Source organism: Crocodylus siamensis, chromosome 2, assembly GCF_052110815.1.
Source record: "Crocodylus siamensis isolate JL-2025a chromosome 2, ASM5211081v1, whole genome shotgun sequence".
Classification (NCBI taxonomy): domain Eukaryota; kingdom Metazoa; phylum Chordata; order Crocodylia; family Crocodylidae; genus Crocodylus; species Crocodylus siamensis.
In genome coordinates, this window is record NC_143396.1 from 79126367 (window position 1) to 79152112 (window position 25746).

A 25746-nucleotide genomic window follows, 5' to 3' on the forward strand; every position below is an offset into this window, starting at 1 on the left:
AGAAAAATGTGGATTTTTCAATTTAAGAGAGAACCATGCGGATTTTCTGCTTTTGCAAAGAGCTCTCTACAGGCTGGCATAGGTGGTGGGGCAGAAGTGCATGCATATGCACATGGCTGCCAGGCAGCCTGGAGAGCAGCTCCCACAGGTAAGTCCAGGGGGCAGAGGGAAGCAAAGTGTGAGGCCCCATAGGGAAGGAGGGCGGGAAGGTGGGCGGGAGTTAGGCAGGGCTAGGGCTGGAGCTGGGGCTGCTGCCTAGCCAGGCAGTGCATGGAGCTTGGGGCCTGAGGCCAGAATGTATGGCTGCAGGGCGCCAGCAGGGAGTGCAGTGGGGCTACGGGTGGCTTGGTGGGGGATAGGACCAGCTCCCCGCTGCTCTGTCCTCCTGGGCGAGTATGCTGGGCACATGCCCCCATATCTGTGCACAAGGTGGGTGCAGGCTGTGGACTTGGGCTCCCTGCCCTGCTGCCCTCCCCCTGGGGCTCCACAGTCCAGCAGGTGCGACCCAGCATGGTAGGGTAGGGCAGAGTGGGGCTGGGTGGGCAAGCTCCTTGCTGCTGCAAGCCTCATGTCACCCTGATGAAGTGCCCCCAGCCTGCCCACCAGCAGCAGGGGCAGTGGTGTGGGATTGTGCCCTTCACTGTTGCAGAGTGGGCAGCGAGCACTTTACCAGGGTGGCACAGGGTTCACAGCAGCGAGGAGCTTCCCTTCCCACCCTGCTCCGCCTTGCCATCCCAGGTCCCATCCACTGAGCTGCAGAGGTCCTCGGGGAGGGCAGTGGGGCAGGGAGCCTGCACCCATACCCGCCCTCACCTTGCACACAGATCTGGAGGGCATGGGTCCTGCCCCCACAGGAGTGTATGCAGTGGCAGGGAGGTGGCCCCTCCTGGCCCAAGCCTGCAGCAGGCAGCCCACACCCAGCACTCTCCATGGGCTCTGCTTCAGCTGTGCTGCCCACAAGTGGAGGGGAGCTAGGCTCCACGCTCCAGTACACTGCAGCAGCTGCCAGCTCCTGGTGGCAGAGGGCTGTGGACCTGGGTCCCTGGCTCTGTAGCCCTTGCAGCTGGGGGCCCCCCTCCATCAGGGCTGAGGGGGGCAGGGGGCTGTGTGTGGGAGGCGAGGGGCACCAGCAGGGCTTGGGCAGGGGGCCATGGCAGTGAGGGGCACCAGCAGGGCCAGGGGACTGTGGCTTGGGCGTGAGAGGCCTAGATCTGGGTTCTGTGAGATAAGGGAGCAGAGGAATTCTGATTTTCCATGATAAAAACCCCAAAATCGAATACCAAAATTTATAAGTATTTAGAATTTATTTTATTATACTGATTGAGGCACTGGAAGGCTTCCAAATTGCTTCAAAATTGCAAATATATCAATAAAATGTGTTCGGTTGACTTTATTTATATGTATGTATATATGTGTGTGTATACATACGTGTATACGTATGTGTAGATATATGTGTGTATTGTATATTTTATATGTGCGTGTATATATTTGTGTATTTTATTTGTGTGTGTGTGTAGCATGTTAATTGTGGGTTTGGGGTTTTAAATCGGAGAATTTGCTATTTTTTATAAGAAAAATTGCAATTTTTAATCAGAGAAAACCAGGATCCCTGGTGATAACATAGATATTAGGAAAGACACTGAAGTGATGATTGTGAAATACATTAATGAGTGTGTCATTATATTAAAGGAACATATTTAATAAAATGTTTATACAATGTCTCATTTTTTCCCATTTATTTATTTTATAGGATTTTTTCTTAGCTGTAAAACTTCATGGATCACAGCAAAACCTTCCTCTGACTTGCACAGCTCAAAGGGCTGAACTCAACAGATGACTCCTTACCCCAACTCCCTGCTGGCAGCCTACTGGAGAAGAATGACCATACTACTGAACGGCCACAACTTTTTGCCTACCATACTTCTTTTTATCTTATTAACAGTTTTGACAACTGCTGAGGATGTGACTAATAGCACTTTAAATCGCACTGACATGAACTTGGGATCTGTGCCTGTGGTCATCTCCAGAATCGATCATATTATAGTGAAAGAAGGGAGTAGTGCCTTGCTAGACTGCAATGTCCTAGGCAACCCTGGTCCTCATTACAAATGGTACAATTCCAATGGCCGTTTGCTGAAGGAGGAAGAGAAAAATAGTAAGGTTTTAATATTTTGAGTAATTTATTGTACCCAAACAAGAATGTTAAAGCTAATACCTTGTTTATAGAGGACTAAGTCCATATACATGAATTTTAATAACTTTATTGTACTCTTTTCTTATAAACAGTTACAAGCGGGGACTGAAAGGAGTCAGTCTCCTGGGATCATGGCAGTTGTAAATGCATTTATTTTACAACCTTGAGAGAAACAATTAAACCAGTAGTTTTTCCAAGAGCCACTCTAATTAGAATGCCCCCCACCCCAGAGCATGTGTATAGATGCCCTTAGTTCTTTTATAAAGTTTTCACTCTGATCGCTTTGAACACAATATAGTCAAGTAAGTCTTTTTCATATTAAATGCAGGGTGGCTTGTCTTATTAATAGATGACCCGATAGAGAACTGTGGCATGATGAGATAATGATTGACCCAGCTATCTGTACCACAGTATGTTTCGGTAATGACTTTCTGTAGAACTGGATATTTGTAAGTTGTTTACTTGGTTTTTTTTAAATTAGGTTTTCCAAAAGTAGCCAGCCATTTTCTGTGTGTTAGTACAGAAAGGAACAGACTGAACTATTAAATGCACATAATCAATAGGAGATATGGGAGTGTGTTGTAACTGAGGCTCTGAGATTTTTATAGTAGAGCTCTTTCAACTCCCCAATCGCGACGATTAAGGCATTATATTACTTCAGCTTTAGCCTCCCTAGCATATTTATCCAATAAGAAATGTATTCTTTCTCCTAGCGTGGTTATTTCCTCACCCAGGCCTTTTAATACAGCAGCCAAAGTTCTGTACAGTGGCATAGGCAATCACAGGGCGAGGGTCACATAGAATTTAGAACAGGTAAAAAATAGACTTTATGTGGAATCTACATAATTTGGTACCAAACTGGAAAACGAGATAAATCATCTGTGGGGATGTAGCACTCCATTATAGAATATTCATATAACTGGAAATTCAAAGTAATACAGAATTAAATTCATACTGCTGTAAAGGATCTGCTTAAAGCCTGAATGCATCTTAAATAGAACTTAAATACTTCAAGGCTAGGGACAGACATTACAAATAAACTGGTTTAAGTGATCAGAAACTGGTTTAAACCTGTAACAGAACAGATGTTCAGTGCACATAAACCAGTTTGAAAATGACTAAAACTGGTTTGCAATAAACCTGGTTGACTGTAATATCAGACTTAACTGATTTGGCTCAAGCTGGTTTATGTAATGTCTGTCCCAGACCTACCGCTGGTTTAAGATAAATCAGACACCCCCAGCATCCCAGCATGCTCCTGGGCTGGGCAGGGCTCTCTGCTCCTCAGCAGTGCTCCCTGTGCTCCCCTCCCCTGTGCTCCCTGGCTGGATCTCCGGCAGAGACTGAGGGCTGCTCCCCTGCTCTCTCCCCCTCACCACTCCCTGCTAAGCAGGAATTCCCCCCATCCCCTCTGCCTTGCTGAGGAGGTGTCTATGTATTAAGTTAGAAGACCACATACTGGCTACACTCTGTGCTAAATCACAGGCAGAATCAACAGGTAGCTGGTAATGTCTCTCTGTTGTTTTCTTAATGAGGTGTTATCAGTTTGCCCAATCAGAGTGTCCTGCCAGCACCTGGCCATGCGCCTCCTCAGCTCAGTTCTGTGGAAGGGATGGGAGGGCTGCTCTAGTGCCCTTGGCTTCTCTCCTGAGCCACTGCAGGTATGTGCCTGCATGTCTGGGATGTCTGTGCAAACTGGTTCAGTCTAGCCAGGTTAGACTACCCTGCACAGATTGAATCCATATAGGCTCAGGCTTTTTGAATGTCTGTCCCTAGTCCAAAGGGCTTTGTGTGGGCGCTTTGCTGTTCCATGAATTTTGCCCCCAGTGACTGAGATCTTTGAAGATCTTTGGATAACTTTCCAGTTTATCTAGTGCAAAAATAACCTGAGAATCAGCACTGGTACCTTCCTTTTACCCATGTCTAATTGTTGTCTCATTAGGCTTGTATTCTCAGCCAGAATCCTTTGGCACAAAACTACTCAGTGAGTCACAATATGAATGCCATTATGTCACTGGTAACAGCTGCACTAAGGCTGTATCAGCACGTTGTTTTGTTATTTTACAATGAATAAGGACCTACTGATTAAAGAATTTAGCAATACCAATACATTGCATCTTACTCTATCATAGTGGGGCCAATAGTACTCTCTTAAACTTGCTGACATTTTTCATTGTAACAATGTAGTTTCATGTAACCTTTCTGAAAATTGAACTGTTTGGGCTGAAATTTTCCATTCAAAATTTCTGCCTCAGACTGGTTGGAGCATGAGAGTGTTCCAACTGGGAGCCCCCTCACTGAAGAACCCTTTTGCCCCAGCCAGCTGGCTGAGCATCTACATATGCACTGCTACAGAGTAAAAAAACTCCACAGCAGAATAGTATTTACAAGTACTAACCTGCTGCAGAGTTAATTATTAGGCAGTTTACTCCTGCCTAATAGCACTGCACATGTAAACATGAGACATTTAACTTCAGAGTTTATTAGCTCTGCAGTAAATGTGTCATGTAGACACACTCAGCTTGTGCTTGCTCATTAAATACTGATGAGCTTGGAAGCTAGAATACCTGAAGAATCTTAGGGTGCCTGTAGACATGTAGGGACGCTGCTCCAAAGTCCTGTGATTACAGCGCATCAGAGCAGACTTAATTAATCAAGTCTGCTGAAGCATGATAATTAGCAAGCTCCAGCAGCCTCTCCATCTGTATATTCAGATCGCCTGTGCTTCAAAATGGCAGTGGGGGTGTGTGGCAGGGCAATGTTTGTGCCTGCCACTTAAAAGGGTCTGGAGCTGGCAGATGCCAGGTGCCTGATGAAGGCAGCCATTTTGAACCTAGAGCTGCCCATATAAACAGGGCAGTTTTGCTGCTGGAGGTCAGGCAACAACATTGTCTGGCTGCAGGGCTGCTGGTATCATCTGGAGGTAAGGGAAGAGCTGTAGGGAATGGTCAGGAGGCTCCTGGTCCTGGGTACAACCTAAAACTGCACCCTGCCAGGAGTGGGTGGCCTGGTGGGGCTCCCAGTGGCGCGGGAGCCCCCAGGAAATGCCAGGCCAGTTACCACCCCAGTGAAAGGCACGTTGAGGCACCTTAACCCCTAGCCCCCACAGCTGGGTGGGTTCCCCACTTTGTAGGGACTGAAAGGTGGAACCCCAGAGGGAGAGAGTGGAGCCATAGACTTGCACCTGTCTGGACATCCCCTGACTAGTCAACGCCAGGGCCAGGACTGGAAGGGTCAAAAAGTCAGGGGCCCACTGCGAGGAACACCCAAGAGCTGAGGGCCTGGGGTTCTGACTGGCCTGGAAGTGGGTCAGGGCTAGTAGCCAAAGGTCCTGGGGGGACCACACCTGTAAGGGGGAGCAGTGCAGGGAACTATGCTGCCCAGGATGAAGGAGGATTAGGCCACCAGAATGGAAGGATCTTAAAGGGGTCCTGATCAGAGAAGTCTGGGGCCCAGTGTGGGGCTGGTGACTGTTGAGAACATCTGGATGCCATCTGTGAGGCTTGGGCCATGGCACAGGGGAGGAACAGAACCGCAGATAGTGCTCCCTGGGCAAAACAAAATGGGTAGCCTCCCGCTTAATTACATCAATGAACTACATCAATGAACCAACAAGGCGTGGTGGGCGAGAAGGCGGGCAGTTAGCCCAGAAACAGGGAGGTGGGCCCCAGTGAGATCAGCCCAGGACAGGCTCCCTGTTACAAACTAAAGTTCATCAAACAAAGTTAAAGCATCCCTGCCACCATTTTAAAGCACAGAACGCTGAATAAGGAGGTGCTGCGGGTGCTCTAATTAATCAAACCTCTTTGAGAGCCCCCCTCGAGCCCTGCAGCACGTGTAAAGACACACTTAATGCCAAAGGACTGAGCAGGCCTTTCCCAAAAATTGAAGTTTGGAGTTGCTGTAAGCAAAACCAGGTCTGAGTACCAGAAATGAAAGCAGGAACCCAATCTCTTCTTTGCTTTCACTCTTTTCCCTTGTGATTCCCAGGTACCATGGAGGAAGAACCTCCTGGGCTCAAATAAGGAAGAAGTCAAAGGCCATACTTTGGGGGGTAACTATTCAGATCTCTGGTATCCAGGCATAGAGCAAAGCAGGTGGAGCTCTGGGGAAAGCCCCCCAAGCCCCTTCCTCAGTGTCCAGTTTGAAAAAGAGGCAGGAAGCAGCAGCAGTCTGGGAGGGGAGCAATTAGGCAAAGCCCTTGACTCTTTCCCCAGATGAGGGACCCCAGCAGCTGCTCTATCCCTCCCCTCTGTCTGTGGGAAGGGCAGGAGAAGTTTCCCTCATGTCTTCTCTACACTCCCAGAAAATCTACTCCTCCTGGTCCCTGGACAAATTAAGACAGGTGAAAGTGTGCGGACATTCATTCTCCTGGGAGAAACTCTCCCAGCTGCTCCGAGTCCCACCTGGTGTGCTTCTCCTTGCTGCCCACACTGCCCAGCTAACTCCAAGCAGAACAGAGTGACACAAGCTGCTGTGTCACAGCAGCAAGGCTCAGAGGCCTTGCCACCATCATGAAATGCCCCCTGCCTTACCCCACGTTGCTCTAGGTCGGCCTGGAGAAGTACAGAGTGAGGCAGGGAGCCTTGCTCCAGCGGCAGATTTCTCCCGACCTTCTCCCTGCACCCCTAGAGCAGCCTGGAGGGTTCCCACCATAGGAGAATGCCCCCTTCCTGCCAATCAGCTGAGTGGTGGAACATGGGGATATTCTCCTGGGGCTGGGGCCCTACCTTTTCAGCAGGAGTCAACTCCACTTGACATCTTGCCCCCTGCCCAGGCAGGGAGGAGAGCAGGCTGTCAACTAACGGGCTCCATAAGGGCAAGGGTGGCCCAAGGGGCAGCCCTCTAGTACCCCCTAGCTGGAGAGCTTGCCTGTGAAACTCTCCAGCCACAGGCAAGCTCCTGGGCAATTTTTCTACTGGACTAAATTTTTTCCAGTAGAAACATACATCTGCATACAGCCATGGTGGGTTTGAGATGTACTCATACAGCTGTACATGCCAGCCTAAATAATTATACATAGTCACACAGAAAACTTACAGCCCTTTCCTTAGTCATGTTGAACTTATAATTTACGCTGAGGTGGCATACTGTAATAGCTGGTTTACCAAAATACTGAAGTTACCTAAAAGAAGCATTAACTGTACATTTCCTTGTTTCTTATAAGTGATAACTGTCTCTGTAATCTAGTATTGACTTATATTAGTTGTGATCATAACTGTACTTTAGTATATACATTCCTTGTGTATTCTGCTGTACTGTATTTTATACTGCGAGTAGAAAATTGCAGCTGTAGGGCCATCATTATAGAATTTGTATCTTCCATAATAGTATGGACAAAATTATACCTACAAACACTAAAAATCTTTCAAAGATTTATGCTTTCATACAATGAAAATAGAATTAAGAGCTTTTTGATGGTATAACTCCATTAGAAAATTACAGAACTTTATACTGTTGTGGAAAAACAACTAAAGAATTAAAATCCCTCAAAAGTTAAGGGTCACAGGGCATAAATATCTTCCTAGCCTTGAAATAGTTGTTTAAAGATAGTCACTTAAAATGCAACTTAGTTATGGAACTGGAATTTAAATCTAAACTTTGCCTATATAATGGCAAAAGTAATAAGGAGTTGATTTTCACTGGGTATAAAACAAGTTAGTTAGTAAGGTTTTTGAAAATTATTCTAATCCAAAAACTGAAAGCTCCCAATTTATTCTCAGTTTCATAAACTGAAGGCAGTTTGTCTAATGAATTTCAAACTACCCAAAAAAATTCTTAGAAATAAAATAATCTTTACAAAACAAAACTGTCCCTCCAAAGAGGATGAAATAGAGGAGAGAATTAAATGCATATATGTATCAATCTGCAGCAGAAGGTGAGGTTGTAGTACAGGAGCTACCACTTCACAGCCACTGCATACAGTTTGTGTTGCTTTATCCTTTAATCACAGACCCTGATTTCCTTCCCTGCTTATGTGTTGTTTTATGTGGAGGGTCTTCATTTGAAATTCAGGGAGTCAGACTCAACTTGTCTGGCTACTGTCTGGCTACAATCATAACATTTGTCCAAGAAGAAAGCATTTGTCCTACAAAATTAGGTCAGAAACTGGTTTAAACCTCTAACAGAACAGATGTTTAGTGCATATAAACTGGTTTGAAAATAGCTAAAACTAGTACGAGATAAATGTGGTTGAATGTAGTATCAGATTTAACTGATTTGGGTCAAACTGGTTTATTCAATGTCTGTCCCAGACCCCTTCCTAGTTTAAGTGAAATTAGAGTCTCCCAGCATTCCAGCAACTGTCTGGGTTGGGCAGGGCACTCTGCTCTAGAGAGCTGGACTGGCCCCTCCCCTCTGTTCCCTGGCTGCAGCTCTGGCAGAGACTGTAGGTACAGCAGTGTCTGCCTGGCTTTCTCCTACTCCTGCCCTCCCCCTCCCCACTTCCTGCTGAATCAGGGATTCCCCTGTTCCCTCTGCCTTACACAGACACCTGTCAGCATTAGCTAGTACACCATGTGCTGGCTGTGGTCCGTGCTGTGGGAGACAGAACAAAGGCAGACAGGACTGTGTCAGTTTAGGACTTTTTGGAGCTAATCAATAGGTAGCTGGTAATGTCCCTTCTTAGAAAAAGTTGTTGAAGAAGAGCTTGAACTAATGAGAGAGATTTTTGTTTTGCTGATGGGTTGATAACTGCTCCCTGTGTAACTCCCTGCTGCGTAAGTAAATGCTATGTAAATCCCTGCTGGCTTTCTCACTGACCAGTGAGGAGGGGGACCCCTGCCTAATCCTACCAGGGCCTGGCCACACTCCCCTCAGCTCAGCACTGTGGAAGGGAAGGGTGGGTTGCTGTAGCACCCCTTGGCTTCTAGCCTGAGCCACTGCAGGCATGTGCCTACATTTTTTCAGTACAGAGGGTATGTCTGTGCACTTAACAAACCACACTAGGGCCATCTAACAAAAAATGTGTACTTTAACTTTCAGTAAAATATAATCATCTAAGGTATTAATAGTATTGTGTATCTCCGTGAAAGTTCTTCCAGAACAGTTTCCTCATACATAAAGACAACAGGTCTCCCATGATGTGCATAAGTCTTTAATGAGCAAAAGCATGATCCTATTGTTGTGGCCTCTTCTTTTCTCACCTATGAGACCCCTATCTCATTACTTCCTTTTTCAAATCATGTTTTAAAATGTATTAAGCTTGGGGCAGGAACAACATATATTTACACTGTAAGATGCATGGCAGGCTTTTTGGTGTGTTGTAAACAAAACCATATACGATACTATTACAAAATACTAGACAACTTATTGTAGGAAATACAGCATTGTTAGTGAGTCCTAAAAGAACTTTCTTCTCTCTCACTCCTATTGTTCCTTAAATTCAGCAGTTTAGGAGGTATACACTATGGTCAAGATGCTCTCTGCAAAATTAGGCTTATAATTTACCTTGCTACACAAGATATAAACTATAATTTATTGTGGGTTACCTTGCTATGATAGATATAAACTATAATTTATTGTGGGTGATGAGACATTTTTAGAACAAGATCTGACTTCAGAGATTATGTCACTGTTGACCTTGACAGTACCCCAAATTGTACTGTGGTGGAATCCCAAAGAGAGCTAAGCTTTTTTTCCTAAAACATGGAGGTATATGATAAAGTTGATGATTAAAATTTTATGGTAGCAACATAAACAAGTATTGTTTTTGATCAAATTCTTCTATATCCTTTCCTCAGGAAAATGGTGGTTTCTTGACAGTGGGCTACTGAACATTACCAGGGTATCTTTTGAAGACAGAGGTAAATACACATGTGTTGCTTCTAATATCTATGGCAGTGTGAACAACACTGTGACTCTGAGGGTCATCTTTACCTCTGGAGATATGGGGATCTATTACATGATTGTCTGCCTTGTAGCTTTTACCATCGTTATGATCTTGAATATTACCAGGCTGTGTATGATGAGCAGCCACTTGAAGAAAACAGAGAAAGCTATCAATGAGTTCTTCAGAACGGAAGGAGCAGAAAAACTCCAAAAAGCCTTTGAGATTGCTAAGCGTATCCCAATCATAACTTCAGCCAAAACTCTTGAACTTGCCAAAGTAACTCAGTTCAAGACTATGGAATTTGCTCGCTACATTGAGGAACTTGCCCGGAGCGTTCCTCTGCCTCCTCTCATCATGAACTGCAGGACAATAATGGAAGAGATCATGGAGGTGGTGGGCTTGGAGGAGCAGGGACAGAACTTCGTACGGCAAACAGCAGAAGGCCAGGAGACCACTGTAGGAGATGAGGTATACATGCTTCCTAATGCTCTGAAGCGCAGTGACTCTCCCACAGCTGACTCGGATGCATCATCACTGCATGAACCACCACGGCAGATAGCGATAAAAGTGTCAGTTCACCCTTTGTCCAAAAAGGACTGTATAGATGGCCAGTCACAAGACAGCATGCAGATAGAAACTAAGGAAGAAGAGATTCCTCAAATACCAGCAACTCCTACAGACCTCCTTCCTGACCCTGCTACTGAATTCGACTCTAATGAGACAGTATTGGCAACTGACAAAAATACCTGTATTATTTATGAAAGCCATGTATGATAGTTACCCTGCAAATCTATGCATAGCAAGAAAAATCAGGTGCGTCTTTAAAAATAGATATTGTACCTGCCGCTAAGCCTTACCTGGAGACTATCATTGTAAAAGCATGTATGTGGATTATTTGGCACTTTCTTCTCAGTTTGAGTTAAGTTTACCATGATTTATGACAGAGTAATTGCTATTATATTAATATTAATTGCTCTCTTTGGTTTAGGATTTTTTTTCAGAAGTGTTTACCTCAGCTATTTCTAGGTTGGGTCACCTATAGTGACCCCTGGAAGTCATTTGTAGTGTTTTAATGTAAAACACTTGAACTTACTAAACAGAAAGCTGATTTTCATTTTTCTCTTCCCTTCTCCTTTTTATCTGTTGCATTTCTGTGAAACTGGTCCCATAATTTGAGATCTTGTCCAAGAGCCAGCACTCCTTAGCCAAATAATATGCTAGCAGATCCCATTTTACCAAACATCTTTGCTGAGCTGTGTTGTGAATGAGGAAGCTATTAAAGAAAATTAAATATGTCCACTTAATTTGAGACCAAGCCATTTACATTTAGACCCCGGGGAAATAGTTCTCCCTCCTCCTTGGAATGGAGATGCCAACAAGTGCTCACTCACACAGAGAGTAAACATTAAATTTGTTTATACAGAAGGGGAAGCACTTAATTTCTGCCAGAAAGCTACAGTAAAATGTTGTGTGAAGTTCTGGCTTTTTTTCCCCCCATTTACTTAGCCATATGTTCACGTTCTCAGAAGCTTATACTGAAAGAGATTTTTGGATATGCAAATCTTGTTATCCTATTCTGCTTACTTGGTAATAAAACCTGTCTTTGGTCTGGAGCTCAAATACATTCACTGTATAAGAAACTGAGGGCAAATAAGGTCACTGCAGTTGCAGCCATTAGAAATTAATAATAATGAACAGAGAGTTGAGCACTGTCTGTACTTTGTCTGCATATGTTCCTGTTAAAACCCACAGAGATGCATCAAGATGGCTAAGTCTTGCACCCACCACCAATTGTAAAATATGCAAACAAATCCTAATCTCTGCATTGAATCACCCAGGTTGTCTATGTGGGAAAAATAAATAAATACAAGGCCAAATTCTTTTAATGAAGTCCAGTGTTTGAGGATGCATACAGATGTCTCAATTGCCCTTACCACTCAGGTAATTTGACATCTAAATGGAAACATTTGCATTTGCAAAACAGAACTTTGCCAGAGTACAGTCCTTTTAAAAACTGAATTTAAAATGAATTACAGTGAATTGAAACAAATCTAGAACATACTGTACAGAAAAAAAGACATGTGTGAGCTAGAAAGGGGTTATCCTGACCCACAAGATTGAAATATACTTAGTAATTTGTTCACTACAAAGTACATCTTTCTTTAATGGTCTCATCTTTTTCCTTTCTGTTCTGTTTTTAGACTTCTTTTGGCAAAGAAAGAGGAGACGCATTGTAAAGCAAGGGTAGAAATTTGCACTGACTTCTCTTAATTTGCCTTAATTACTTACACAACAGAGGCATCTTGATTTTTTCCTAATTATGTAACAATTAATAACAAATAGTTTTGCATTTTAAATAGACTTGCCTATTCTTCAGCTTAATTTTCCTAAGGAAGAACAGTGTTGTAAATGTGCTTTCTTTCACAACAGAGTGCCATTATATATTTGGGAAAATTTAACCTTTCAAGACTGTAAACTTCCCAAGATTGTAGGGGTCATGGCAGGGCTGTCCAACTTCAATAGGCTCCCCTGGATTCCTGCCCCTTTCAAACTCTGCAGCACGGCAGTGGGAGAGGTAACTGCAGAGGCCTGTAGATTGTATGCGGCCTGTGGGTCACCAATTGGACAGCCCGGGATTATGGCATACCATGTGTTTATAAAAGGCCTAGCAGAATGCAGTTCCCATTACAATCAAAGTGCCTGCATTCTGGTTTATATTGTTAATAAATAATTCCATAGATTTCAAGAGAATTTCTAAACAAATTCTGTAACTTCAAGCAAGTTTACACTTTATTTTCCAAAGGGCTGGACCACAATAAAATAAGTCTGCTTACAGCAGATTTTAAAGTGCATAGTGAACTTACTCTTACCTATATCGTCTGGACCAGGTATTCATACAATATGAATTTCAAACCCTATGAAAGTCAAATACGTTTTGCCTTTGACCTCCATGGAGCTAGGATTTCACCCACTGGATGCTAATTCAGTAACTGCAGTTTAAATACTTTCTTTCCTTTGTATACCTGGAAAAAAATTGCGGAAACTAATAGCATGATAAAATTTAGCATAGAACTAACCAGAGTGAGACAGAACTTTATATGAGGGAAATGTAGGTTTATTAAAAAAAAATTCTATTTTATACATTTGATCTCTATTTTCATATACATTGCTCAATCTTCAGTATCTTTTTGTATCTATTGTATTATACCTATAAGCATAACATTTATTAATGTTTTCAAGCACGCATTCAAGACTGATGTGGTAAACAAGGTCTAAAAACTTTCCATCTCCTTCTGTGTAGGCTTTGTGCTTGTAATACAAATAAACTAAACTGTTTGATTTTTGCATCATTTCACAGTAGGCACTTCTTCTGCAGTACATATTTAATGGTGCAAGAAAAAATTGGCACTGAGTAACTATTTTGTTGGAGCCATAATTATATTTCTAGTATTTATATTATTGTCTTTTGAGTCCTTGATGGGTTTCATCATGCACCTAAAGGACTTCAGAGGCACAGGAGTGATAAGTTACCTATTATTTGGCCTAAGCATATAGCTTTGTATGTTGCTATTTTACTTATTGTTAGCTAAGTAAGCACCAGTAGTTTGTTTGGTGCCATACAGCAGTCAAAATAGACAAAGTCCCTGCCTAGATGTACGCATTTGGAGTTCTAAACACATAATGCAATTTTAGAAACATCTTATTGGTGATCTTACATAATTGCACCATTGTAAATATTTAAAGTGAACTGCCACTTCATTTCTACCAGGCATGACATCACAGACTCAGGTTTATTTTCTTACGTTTATTTTTTCTGTTTTGCATGGACATTAAAAAAAATACTGAACAGAAAAATTTTAATATTTTTCTCATCTTCTCATTAAGCACCGCTACTTTTGTTTTTGATTCATTATAAGGAATCCCCACCTTTTTCACACTGCTGCTTATGTTTTTCCTACCTTTGACATAAGCAGTCTTGAAGAAACCTACTCTGCAGTGATTCCTATTTAAAAATCAGCAAATAGCTACAGTTACTGATATCAGAGATAGAAGTTTATACTTAAAGATACTATAGAACCACAAGTTATAATGAATGATTAATTGTGGACAGATACTGACTTTAAGGGTTGCCCATCACACATCCATTTTCTTAGCCTATATTTATCAATTTACTGACTCGTAACTTTAAAGTAACCCCTGTATGTCAAGAACTGACCACATAAGTACTGTAATATACAGCCAGGGTCACCTGACCTTTGCTAAAGTAACTTACAACTTGATTCCGAGTAATCTTTTTTTTTTTTTAAAGTATTAATAGTGTTGAATTTAGAGGGTTGAAAATTGCTACCCAGAGAATCTTGGCAATGCACTATTTAAAGTGTTAGCCTCCTAGATACCTGTCATATTTTGTGGGACTGCTTAAAGCTTCTTAGATGCAAAGAAAATGCTTGCACTAATGTAAATGTTAAGTTATATTTCAGCAACTCTGATTTTTTCTGTTTTATGTTACAATAAATGTAAAAAGACAACTATGAATGTGTTCTGTTAAGAAGCAGAATTTTGCTGTATTTTGATTTTTAACAACTACAATTCTAAGATTTTATAATTCACAGCTGCAAACCACAAAGAGAAATTTATGCTAAAGTGGCAAAAACCGTGATCCAGCTTGTAAATTGATCATTGTTTCAATAAAGAATTTGCACAGAGTATGCTGAGTTTTGGGTCACTATCACTCAGAATGACAGTAATTGCTCAGAAAAAAGTATGATGTGATTCTGTTTCAAAGCTGAAATGTCCCTTGTCTTCCACTGAATGTCTGCTAACATTCAAGATGCACACAATGCCTATAGTTCTATAATCTGGGACAGCGTCTTTTAGAACTGCTGTTTATCCAGTACAAGAGCTTGCAAAGAATTTTAACTTGCATATAACTGGTTGGAAGATTCACCAGGAGGAAAGAGAAGGTCCATTCTCTATGCAATAGTCCTTCATTCCCCAGATGAAACAGAAGGGTGCATTACTAAAATTAACATTCTGAACACTTATCTTTGCTTGAAATTTGTACTTGGATGGGTGGCCCAGGTTCTGCCAGGCTGACCTTTCACCAGGTATATTGCTCTTGATGGTAGACCCTATATTTGTTGACGTGTCCACATAGTACTGCATTGTAATTGAAGCAGATGAGATAGAATTTAACACCTGAACATCTAAGTCACGTTGTAGCTTACAACTGAATGATCATAAATAAGTCAATTCAATGCTCCCAGTATCCACACCTACATACATAATAGCCAGGGTTCAAATCAGGGGGAGGCTGGGGGTGAAGGGTGGCAGGCTGAGTCCCCCACCACCCATAAGAGACAAGAGCCCCCTTGTAAGATTTGAAAATCATAACCTCGGGGGGGGAGGGGTCTCCAATTCTATTAGGGCATCGTGATGGGCCGCCCAATTTTTTTTGTAGACTGCCCCCCCACACCCTGCCAGAGTCAAAGTGTAATTTGAACCCTGATAATAGCCTTACCCCTATCACTTAGTTTATTCACTATGAGTATGCTTATGGAAAAGGAAGTAAGTAGAGATGGTTGAAACATAGAAGATGACATTTCAAAAAAAAAAAAGGTAAACTGGGAAATTTTACTTTCTGGAGCAGTGGGGAAAGGGTTGTAGTTGTTGATATTCAGAACTTGGACCCAAACTGAGTCTAGCTTAGCACTCTAGCAATTCAAGTTTGTTCTTGCTGGGCGCATCTACATGTGCCCCTAACTGTATACTTGTTACTGTGCAGCCATTTAATACTTGCTTTAGCAAGTACTAAATGACTGTGAAGTAACTGCCGTTACTGCTTATTTAACTGCCTGGCAGCGCACAAGTCATTTCCAACCCTACTACGCAGTAGCAACAAGCAACTGCACAGTAACTGATTACTACTGTGCAGTAGCGTCAGCATCACAGGTTGCGCCTGCTAATGCTATGTTGCTGTAGCTTGTCACTACAGTGACACAGCGTCTTGTGTAGATGCACCCTATCTGACATTATCTCTACCTAAGATTAGATTTTCTTCTGATGTCCACTCTGTTCTATATAGCACACTCCCTCAGTCTTCCAAGAGCGTTGCAGTTGTTTCTAAACTCTGATCCAGTGGCCTGTGGCCAGCTGCAGAGGACCAGAAAGAAACAGAAGCTGAAGACAGTCAGAATAATCCTCTTTTTTCATTCCTATTCTGCTTATTTAGGTCTGTGTGACTGTAAATATGGAGGGGATAAGGGGTCCACAGGAAGCATAGGTTCATCACTCTGTAACTTTCTCCTATTAGTCTCAAAGGGTATTCAAGGCATTAACAGACTTAACCCTCCAAGCCACTGCTGCTGCCAAACTAGCAGGCCACCAACGATCAGAGAGAAAGCAGCGATAGGAACGCAAATGGAAGTGTTGTTCTTGAGCCTGCCCATACTATTTACAGGATGGCCAGTCAGAAAAAAAAATATTTTGTAGTGCTGGACAGTAGAAATCTACATTTTATGTGGGTGTGGATAAAATTAAGTAAGAAAGTCACAAACATACAACAAGCCCAAAAGAAAGAATACCATAATGCCAATTCATAGTGTTTTTGTCTACTAGAATCACATTTATTATCCCACTACGGCCTGGCCTATGCTACATAGCTTTGCTGGCAAAATAGTGAATGAGCTTTAGCAGGTGTACTGAGCATTACGTAAGTCAAGACAACTCTATAGAAAATATTGCTGTCCTGGGTTTGCCTTTCACAGTCTTATAAATGGACTGTCTTTCATGCTATAAAAGGTTCTAGTGCTTGTGGATTATATTTAACTCTGGTTCCAGGACTCATATTGAGCTATATTGTTATGCCAAGAGCTGAAGCCACAAATCCAGTGCATCGTGCATGAGGCAGTAAATTGATTAATTCCAATTATAGTCTTTAAAACAATATAAAAAATATTTTCCATAGCAAAAAATATTAAATCAACAGGGTAATGATATCATACCTAATAAAGGAAAACTGTATAAGCAGAAAAATACTCTTTTATTTCCATCTCTACCAAAGGAAAGCAACACTCAAACATCTTAACCATCCCTCTATAAATTTAGCAGATTTGCTTTTTAGCTCCTGCTTACCCTTCAAATAAAAAAAAAAAACAGTATTTTTAAGATTAAGCACATTTGTCACACAAATATGCCTTTCTGTAGCTTTCTTCCACCTTGGGAATAGAAGCCTTTGAACTATTACTGTATTTACTCAAATATAAGAAGACTTTCAACATAAGACAACCCTGCCAATAATTAGATTCTATATTTGAAAATATACATTTTTCAGATACAGAATCTTATTATTGGTGGGAGTCTTGAATCCCACCCCCCTTGCACTGCTATTGCAAGGAAAGCAGTGGCTAGGGAAGAGGGGGTGGTCAGGTGGTCCCCTTGCTCTCTGCCCCACCTGTTTCTGTCTTCCTGTGCCCCTGCCACCTGCCCCCCTCCACGGCCTCTGCCCTTCTCCCTACTCCCTCCAGTCTCTCCCTCTTCCTCGCAACTTCCCCCAGTCTCTGTCCCTTCCCCCCTGCTCCCTATAGTTTCTGCCTCTTCCCCTCCCCCACTTACTGTCAGATACTGCTCCAACCCAGAGCACCTCACATGGAAGCTCAGCCCTTGTCTGGACATGTAGCAGTGTTAGCACTGCTGACTGGCCAGGAAGGCAATGCACTAGTGTTAGTGCTGCTAGTTGGCTGAACAGGCGAAGGAGTTTCCATGTGCTCCTTGCCTAGGAGAGATCCCAGGCCACCCAGAGCGAAGTTGCACTTGACAGTAAGGGCCAGGGATAGGGGTCAACATGGGTGCAAAAGCTGCAGAGGGGAAGCAGAGGGGGAGCTGGAAGCTGCTGTGGGTCTGACTCTGCCCCAACCCCGGCTCAGTGCCAGAGTCAGAGCTGCAACAGCCCCCTGCTGCCCCCTCCAATTCGTATTTGAATATAAGACAAGGAGCTTTCCCCCCCAGGCTATTTGGGGGCAGGGGCTCGTCTTCTATTCAAGTAAATACAGTAAGTTTGGTCTGCACAGAACTGTTTCCTAAGAGGAATGTATATACTACAGGCAAGGCAATATTACTGAAAAATAATCAAACAGAATCTCTTCTACCTCGCTTATAATTTAAGAAAGGCTGAACAGATTTTCAGGAGTTTTGTGTTGTGCTAACCCTTACGTAAAGTGAGCAGCAGAAGGCTTCAAGGAACCTGAAAGAGCGTCAGAAATGGAAGCTTGCTCATTAGGGAGCACGATGTGGAATCTGCCTGTGTAGAATTTTTTCTCCTTCCGCTGTTTTTACTTAGCACTTACGTGAAGGCAGCAGTTGAGCACTGAGCTATTTAAAAAGCAGTAAAACTTCTATTGTAAAATCTCCAAGTTTTTACTTCTCCTTTTAGTGCACCACCACAATGGATGGATGAGTGGGGCATGAGCCCCAGGCCTGCCTAAGGAGGGCGTATGCCAGAATGGAGCTGTGCAAGGGGGCCCTCACCCTCCAGGCTGCTGTCCCATGACCCTCTTCCTCCCCTAAAGCCTTCCCTACTCTAGTTCCAGCAATGGCAAAGGCAGAGCAGCAGCAATGATATGCTGTGTAGGAGCAAAAGCCAGAAGTTTGCTCCTGCAGGGGGGAGGTGTCACATCCCTTTACTGTTGTCGAAATTTGATGTTTAAATGCTACATGCAACCATGGCAAAACAAGGAGGTGACATCTTTCCCTGCAGCAGGGAACCTCTGGCTGTTGTTCTTGCACCATACGCTGCCACTGCCCAGGGCAGTTATGTCTCTGTTTTAATGACAAGAAAGATTTAGAGGATTATCACCGTTTGAGGTGTTTTTACAAAAAAAATTAATTGTAACATGGAAGAATTTTGACCAACTCTTTTGTCAGGGTAATCCAGAAGAGGGAAGAGAATTCTTGATATAGTGACTTATTCTGTTTAAAAGACTGCAGCTCTTTAAAGCAAATGGTGAAAGATCCTCTCCATCTACCATGCCCCAGGGAAATATTCTTCATTAACTGGAATCTCTTAAGGAATTTTTTGTGTGTGTTCAATAGATATGAAGTTGAAGGAAACTTACATTTCTTTTTTTCTACTTGCTCATGTCATTCTGCATTCTGTTTTTGATACCCTGTCATCCCTTTTTATATTTTTGTTTGTCCAACAACTTTTGTTTTCCTCCAAGCATCACTTCATCTGGAGGAATGTCCCGGGCATTATTCCTTTTAGAATAAGTCAGAAAGGCCTTTGGGCAGAATCATGGAACCAGCTGTACAACTAATTTGTAATTATATAGGTGTATATTCTCCATTCTCTGGAAGTTGCCTATAAAAGAGCCAGATCGATATTAGCAATCCCAGAGCACTGCCTATAAAAGGAGCTGATCAATACTCTGAAGTGGGCTACTTTGGCAGGAAAGCATTGACAAGATAAGTAAGGTTAGGCTAAAACATAATTTTCAACACAGAAGGGAAATAAGTGTCCTCAGCTGCTTATGGGATTGTAAAGATTATATGTTCATTTCTTTTTTTTCCTGCACTTTTAAGAAATGTCCTACTGATTTACTCCTTATGACAGTCACTGTCCTGAAGAGACTGTGCTTCTTTTGCCTGACTTTTCTTTGCTGATAGAAATAACTGAAGGCCAATATACAAGTGTTAGAACAGACCAAGAAAGGTCTATGTGATGTGTAGTTTACCTTAAATGTAACCTCCTCACTGTGGGAGCCTATCTAAAATACCTGTGTGGTGTTATATAAACAAGTATCAGTTCAAATACAGCATAAATGCTTTTCAAAATACATAAGCAATTTTGAATGAAATGCTAGATATCCAGGTAGCATTTCTCTATCTTAACAGGGTCCATTTCTCTCCACTTATTTAATGAGAAACTTCAATTTTGCACAAATGTGTAGTAAAATGACAATAATCAGTTGCTGAATAAAAATGTTGCTTTGAAATACATTTAGAAATGTCATTATTCCCATGTAATCTCCCTTGCATGCAAATTCACTATTTAATACCATATATTAGCCTAGAGTGAAGTAAGATAATCCAAACCTCTGTTATTCATGTGCAACCTGCATAAAACCACTAGCTGCTATTTAGAGCTTGTAATATACTTAAGTTAATACCATCTTCCATGTTTCCAGGCTTTACAGAGAGCTATATCAACACTAGAAATATCCCCAGTGTCTGATGCTACAATTCAGTATTATATCTGCCAGCCACATGTTATGGTGCCACACCAAGGCTGACATGAGACTCCTACAGTCCACCAATTCTGCAAAGGAACCACAGAGAAGAAAACTTGGAGCATTGTTTTTAGGGAAACAGGAGGTGATAGGGAGTACCTTAACTTTTTATTTAAGTGGATGCACCACAGTAACAGCACTCAAATGCCTTATCTAGGCCCAGTCATATCTTCTCAGCATATAGGGATTTTCTAGTGATGTGCAGCAGCCTTGGCTTCTATCCACCTCCCTATTGCCCCACAGCTGTCAGTTGGTTTTTCCCTATTCCCAGTGATTCCCAGCTGCCATTACATCCTCATGGGATATGTGGCAGCTGGGGTTAATTAAAGCATCATCCAGGTTCCTCTCTTCAGCCAGGAATGGCTTCCAGCATGCAACCAGTCTAGAACTGAAGGAATGCAAAGGCCATGTTTCAAGCTCCAAACCTAAACTGTATAGTGCTCTACTTGGCTGCTGTGGAAGATGCAATTTAGTTGCTGTAGAGCAGCCATTTAGCAGGTCCTCTAGAGCAGTGTTTCTCAATCCATGGGTCACAACCCAAAAGTGGGCCACAAGAATATATGAAAGGGTCACAAACAAGCTTAAAAAATGGATACCCCTTTAAAGGAGAAAAAAAAAACATAGGAAACCACGGCTTTTCCCTTGCAGGCTGTTAGGGGGGCTGTTTGGGCTCTCCCTTGCCCCACACATACTCTCCCTACCCCACACATCCACCCCCTGCCCCACACATTGGAGAGCTGGGGTCTGGGGGCAGGGGGCCACAGGTCAAGGGGAAGGGGTACTGGGTCGGGACTGGCCATTGATGTTTACAAATGGGTCCTGGTACAAAAAGGGTTGAGAACCACTGCTCTACAGAGGATACCATGATATTGTGTTACCGGTGCACGTGTGTGCAGATCGTCTCGATTGAAAACAGGCTTGTGGGCACGAGTACGTTGGGATGTTTCATTTGATTGGTGTGCTGGCTCTTGGTGCAGCTATTTGACTGTACTGAACTGAAATACAGGCACACAACTTGTTAATCCCAATGTAAGTTATTTTTCTTGCTAATCACTGCCTCCGTGCTTGTCTGATTGAACTGTTCAGCATTCTGAACAGATGTCTCGTGGTGCAACGTTCAGCTGCTCCACCCTTGGGTGGGTGCCTACTGAAAACAACAGGAATTCGGATCTGAAAGTCAAATTAAGAAACTCACATAATTCCAATCCTGGCATCCATTAAGTTTGCCAGCTCCTTTTTTGCTTTCATGTCAGGCAGCATGCAGGACATAGTGATCTGGCAGTTATTAATACAAACAGGCTGATGCATGTGCCTTTCCAGTCAGAGGAATGTTTCAGTGATATGGAAATAAAGAGGTGGAGGGGCAGGAAATGGAGAAGTTACTACATATTACACAATTATCTCTGTAAGTAACTTGCAGATCTGCTGAATAATACAGTCTGATGTGAATACAGGGTATAGAAGGGGTTATGGTTGCTTTCTGTGGGTTTTTCTATGCCAGACAAGCTATCCTGCTATTATGTGTTAACTATGCTACCTAACATGTTTCAGATCATTTTCAGATTTAGCAATAGTATCACATGGAAAAATACACTAAATTTTCTTCTAACATGTGCAGCTAGTGGCTGCATTACCAGAGATTCTTTCTTGTCTGCTCCTTTATATTCAGGTACTTCCATTCAGGAGCTCCTTTGCTTTAACTTGCCACTGGGAATAAATTCATTTGCTGTGATAGTATCTTGCAGACATTTGCATGTCAGTGATTCATCAATTGCTACCAAATAGAGCAACCAACTCCTAGGCATTTGAGGAGGGCCATACAGAAGCAGTGCCTGCTGCCATTAAGATGAAGAACCAAGATCCAGTCGAGATGACCCTGGAGTAGTGCAGGGCTCACAGAGGCAGACAGACCAATTCAAGTGTAAACCAGTGCAGTGTGGGATAGTAGCTAGAGGACTGCTAAAAGCAGAATAACTGGGAATGTGTCCAGACAAACAAAGAGAACTCATTGTGAATTGGTGATGCTCTCTGTTCCAAAGAGTTACTTACTGTGACCTAAGATACTAAATAATAGATTTTTTTAAAATGTTGTGCATATATTCATGGCTCTTTAAGAGGAACTCACTAAAGTTAATTTGATTTAAGGTCTCTGTTTAGACAAATATTGCTCAGCCTGTGATGACCTGTGCTTTGGTTCTTTGTTTCTATGATAGAGAGAGGGAGCTGCAAGTCCATTTGTAACATCTGATGAAGTAAGTTGTAGCCTAACGAAAGCTTATGCCTCTCTGAACCAGTTATTCCCTACAGGTGTCTGTACATATGCTCCTGTGTTGGGGATGTGAGGTGGGGGGTAATTAGAATGTCTCTCAAGAGCCGCTTTAATTAAAATACCCACAGCATTTCATGTATTCAGCATCCCGCATTTCAAAATGGTGGCGGGGTGTTTTAACCAAAGCTCGTCAAACAAGCTTTAGTTAAAGTGCCCCGCTGCCATTTTGAAATGCAGGGACACTAAATACATGATATACTGCAGCACGCTGGCATGTCCTGATTAGATTAACTGAATCTTCTCCAACGCATTCTAATCTGAATGCACTGGAGCACATGTAAAAGTGCCCTGTGGTGCCAGTTTGCCTGCTTTCATTTTCTATGGTGGGTCCATAAGCTAGAGCACAATGGTATACTGTAAAATTATGATGTTCAGAAGATGGGCTGCAGAACAATACATTCACGAGTATGCTAACTCATCAATTTATTATAACATCAGTTTAATATTTGAAATTTTCAGGTATTTTAACTGTGAAATCTGAGGAATAAACTCCCACATTTAATCACAATATTATCTCCACATAGTAATTTTAAGACCTTTTCTGTATTTGCTATTCACTGGCTACACAACAAACTCAGAGACCCCTTACATGTTTTCTCAATGACAGCAATTGTCCTCATCTTGTCTCCAGGTAACAGCATGAATTGTGTTCCATGCTTATCAATTGGCAATATTGACAAAAAGCTGACAGGTGCCTTTGATTAACTAAATTGTGTTTTTAAACAGAAAATATCCTGGTGATTTCCATTTTGTGAAAGAGCCCCGTTGTCTTGATACTGATGTATGCTACCATATAGTCAATTGCAAATGGTTACTTAACTTGAAGCAGAATAACTTAATCTTTCATGAGACGATATAGTATGGGATACCATCACCAAAGGAAATTTTGCTAGATAAGAAATTTGCCATAGACTGCAACACTGTAATTTTTTTTTTGTCTGTAACAATAGTCAGCTGAAGCCCAATAATATTTATAGACTCTCATTAACTCCAAAATAATCAAAATTCCTACCATATACAGAAACGTGTGCACATTCATCCAAGCCCCCAGGGTCTCACACTGCAAAGTTGAAGCGAGGTTTTGATTGGTTGGTTTTGTTTTCTGTGTATCCCAAAAGAAGCAATTTTTTAAGAAAGGAAACTGAAAATCAATGTCTTGCGAGCTATTAAGTAAATAAGACATATGATTCAATCCAATGCCAATATTAACTACAAGGAGAAAACACAAGGGGGATTTCTTCGTTTTCTTTCTTGGAAAGGGCATTGTAAACAATTTTCTTTTTGCCTATTGTAGCCATAGTAACAGACACCGACAACATCTTTGCCTACTTCAGCAGGGACTGCTGGGAATTCTAAGTCCCCCAGGAGGCTGAAGCACTATTCTCAAGGGACTGAAAAGAAAATGTTCCACAAGTGCCAAGCTGGAACTTGGCACTGTGGTCACTTTGCAAATGAATGGTACTGTACATAATAAACAAGCAAAGAGAGGGAGCTTAAACCTCTAAATACTCCCTTGAGGGAAGATAGAAAGCAGCTCTGCAGAACAGTGAACAAAAGCTGTCAGAAAAGTAAGATCATTGGTTTCTGTCATGAATGACTTATGATTATGGATATGTGGTTAGAATGGGAATGCTGAATCTTCAGAACAAAGCACTGCATTTTCTAATGCCTTGTGAGTTTTATTTACACTCATTAGATAAAGCCTCCTGGTATGTCAGGGACTGTGTCATATTTGCTGGCCCTGTTGGTCCTGAATGATTTTTTCACCTATTAATATTGTATTATGATCTGTTTGTTTCATCATATTCTTACATGACTTTAATATACAGGTGACTAATAGATTATGTTTCTGTTTCATTATGTTTATAGTTTCATAGTTTCTAGGGTTGGAAGGGACCCGAGTAGATCATCTAGTCCAACCCCCCGCCATGGCAGGAAACAATACTGGGGGCAAACAACCCCAGCAAGATGTTCATCTAACCTCCTCTTAAACACCCCCAGGGTAGAAGCCAGGACCACCTCTCTCAGAAGTTGGTTCCAGATCCTAGCCGCCCTGACCGTGAAGTAGCGCCTCCTGATATCTAGCCTAAATCTACCCTCTGCCAGCTTGTGACCGTTATTCCTGGTCACTCCTGGCAGTGCTCAGGGGAACAGGGACTCCCCCAATGCCCGCTGATCCCCCCTGACTAGTTTGTAACAGACCACAAGATCCCCCCTCAGCCTTCTCTTGTGGAGGCTGAACAGGTTCAGGTCCCGTAGCCTCTCCTTGTAGGGCCTGCCCTGTTGTCCCCTGATCATATGAGTGGCCCTCCTCTGGACCCTCTTCATGCTGACCACATCCCTCTTGAAGTGTGGTGCCCAGAACTGGACGCAGTACTCCAGCTGCAGCCTGACCAGTGCCGCATCAAGGGGGAGGATCACCTCTTTGGACCTGCTTGAGATGCATCTGTGGATGCAAGACAAGGTACAGTTGGCCTTCCTGACTGCCTCCCCACACTGCCGGCCCATGTTCATCTTGGAGTCAATGATGACTCCAAGATCCTTTTCCGCCTCCGTGCTGACAAGAGGGGTGTTCCCCAACCTGTAGGTATGGTGCCAGTTGTTCCTCCCCAGGTGCATCACTTTGCACTTGTCTGTGTTGAATCCCATCCTATTCACATCCGCCCACCCTTCTAGCCTGTCTAGGTCTGACTGAAGCCTGATGCTACCTTCTAGTGTGCCCACTTCCCCCCACATCTTAGTGTCATCAGCAAATTTGAACAGGGTGCTTTTTACCCCCTTGTCCAAATCGCTGGGCCATGGGTTAGCGAGGATTTAGTTAGGGAGCTTCTGGAGGGGTTGGACGTATTCAAGTCAGCCGGCCTGGATGATCTCCACCCTAGAGTTCTAAAGGAACTGGCCGAGGTCATTGCAAGTCCCCTGGCACAGCTTTACGAGCACTCGTGGTGCTCTGGTGAGGTATTGGAGGACTGGAAGAGGGCCAACGTGGTCCCCATCTTCAAAAAAGGCAGCAAGGAGGACCTGGGAAACTATAGGCCAGTTAGTCTTACCTCGATCCTAGGGAAGCTGTTCAAGAAAATTATGCTGGCACACATCCAGGAGGGGC

At 42.8% G+C, this 25746-nt stretch overlaps 1 protein-coding gene and 1 long non-coding RNA gene across 4 annotated transcripts in view; one reads left to right on the forward strand and one right to left on the reverse strand.

Annotated features, from left to right (window-relative positions):
- MFAP3L (microfibril associated protein 3 like) overlaps positions 1 to 14732 on the forward strand; it is a 56860-nt gene extending 42128 nt beyond the window's left edge. Inside the window, exons 2-3 of the mRNA XM_090036200.1 lie at positions 1751 to 2155; positions 9937 to 14732. Of these exons, the coding sequence (XP_089892326.1) occupies positions 1834 to 2155; positions 9937 to 10799 (1185 nt within the window). The 5' untranslated portion in view covers positions 1751 to 1833 and the 3' untranslated portion in view covers positions 10800 to 14732. The remainder of the gene's footprint in view (positions 1 to 1750; positions 2156 to 9936) is intronic.
- LOC149870429 (uncharacterized) overlaps positions 1 to 25746 on the reverse strand; it is a 98397-nt gene that overhangs the window by 51127 nt on the left and 21524 nt on the right. The gene's annotated exons all lie outside the window — the stretch shown is intronic.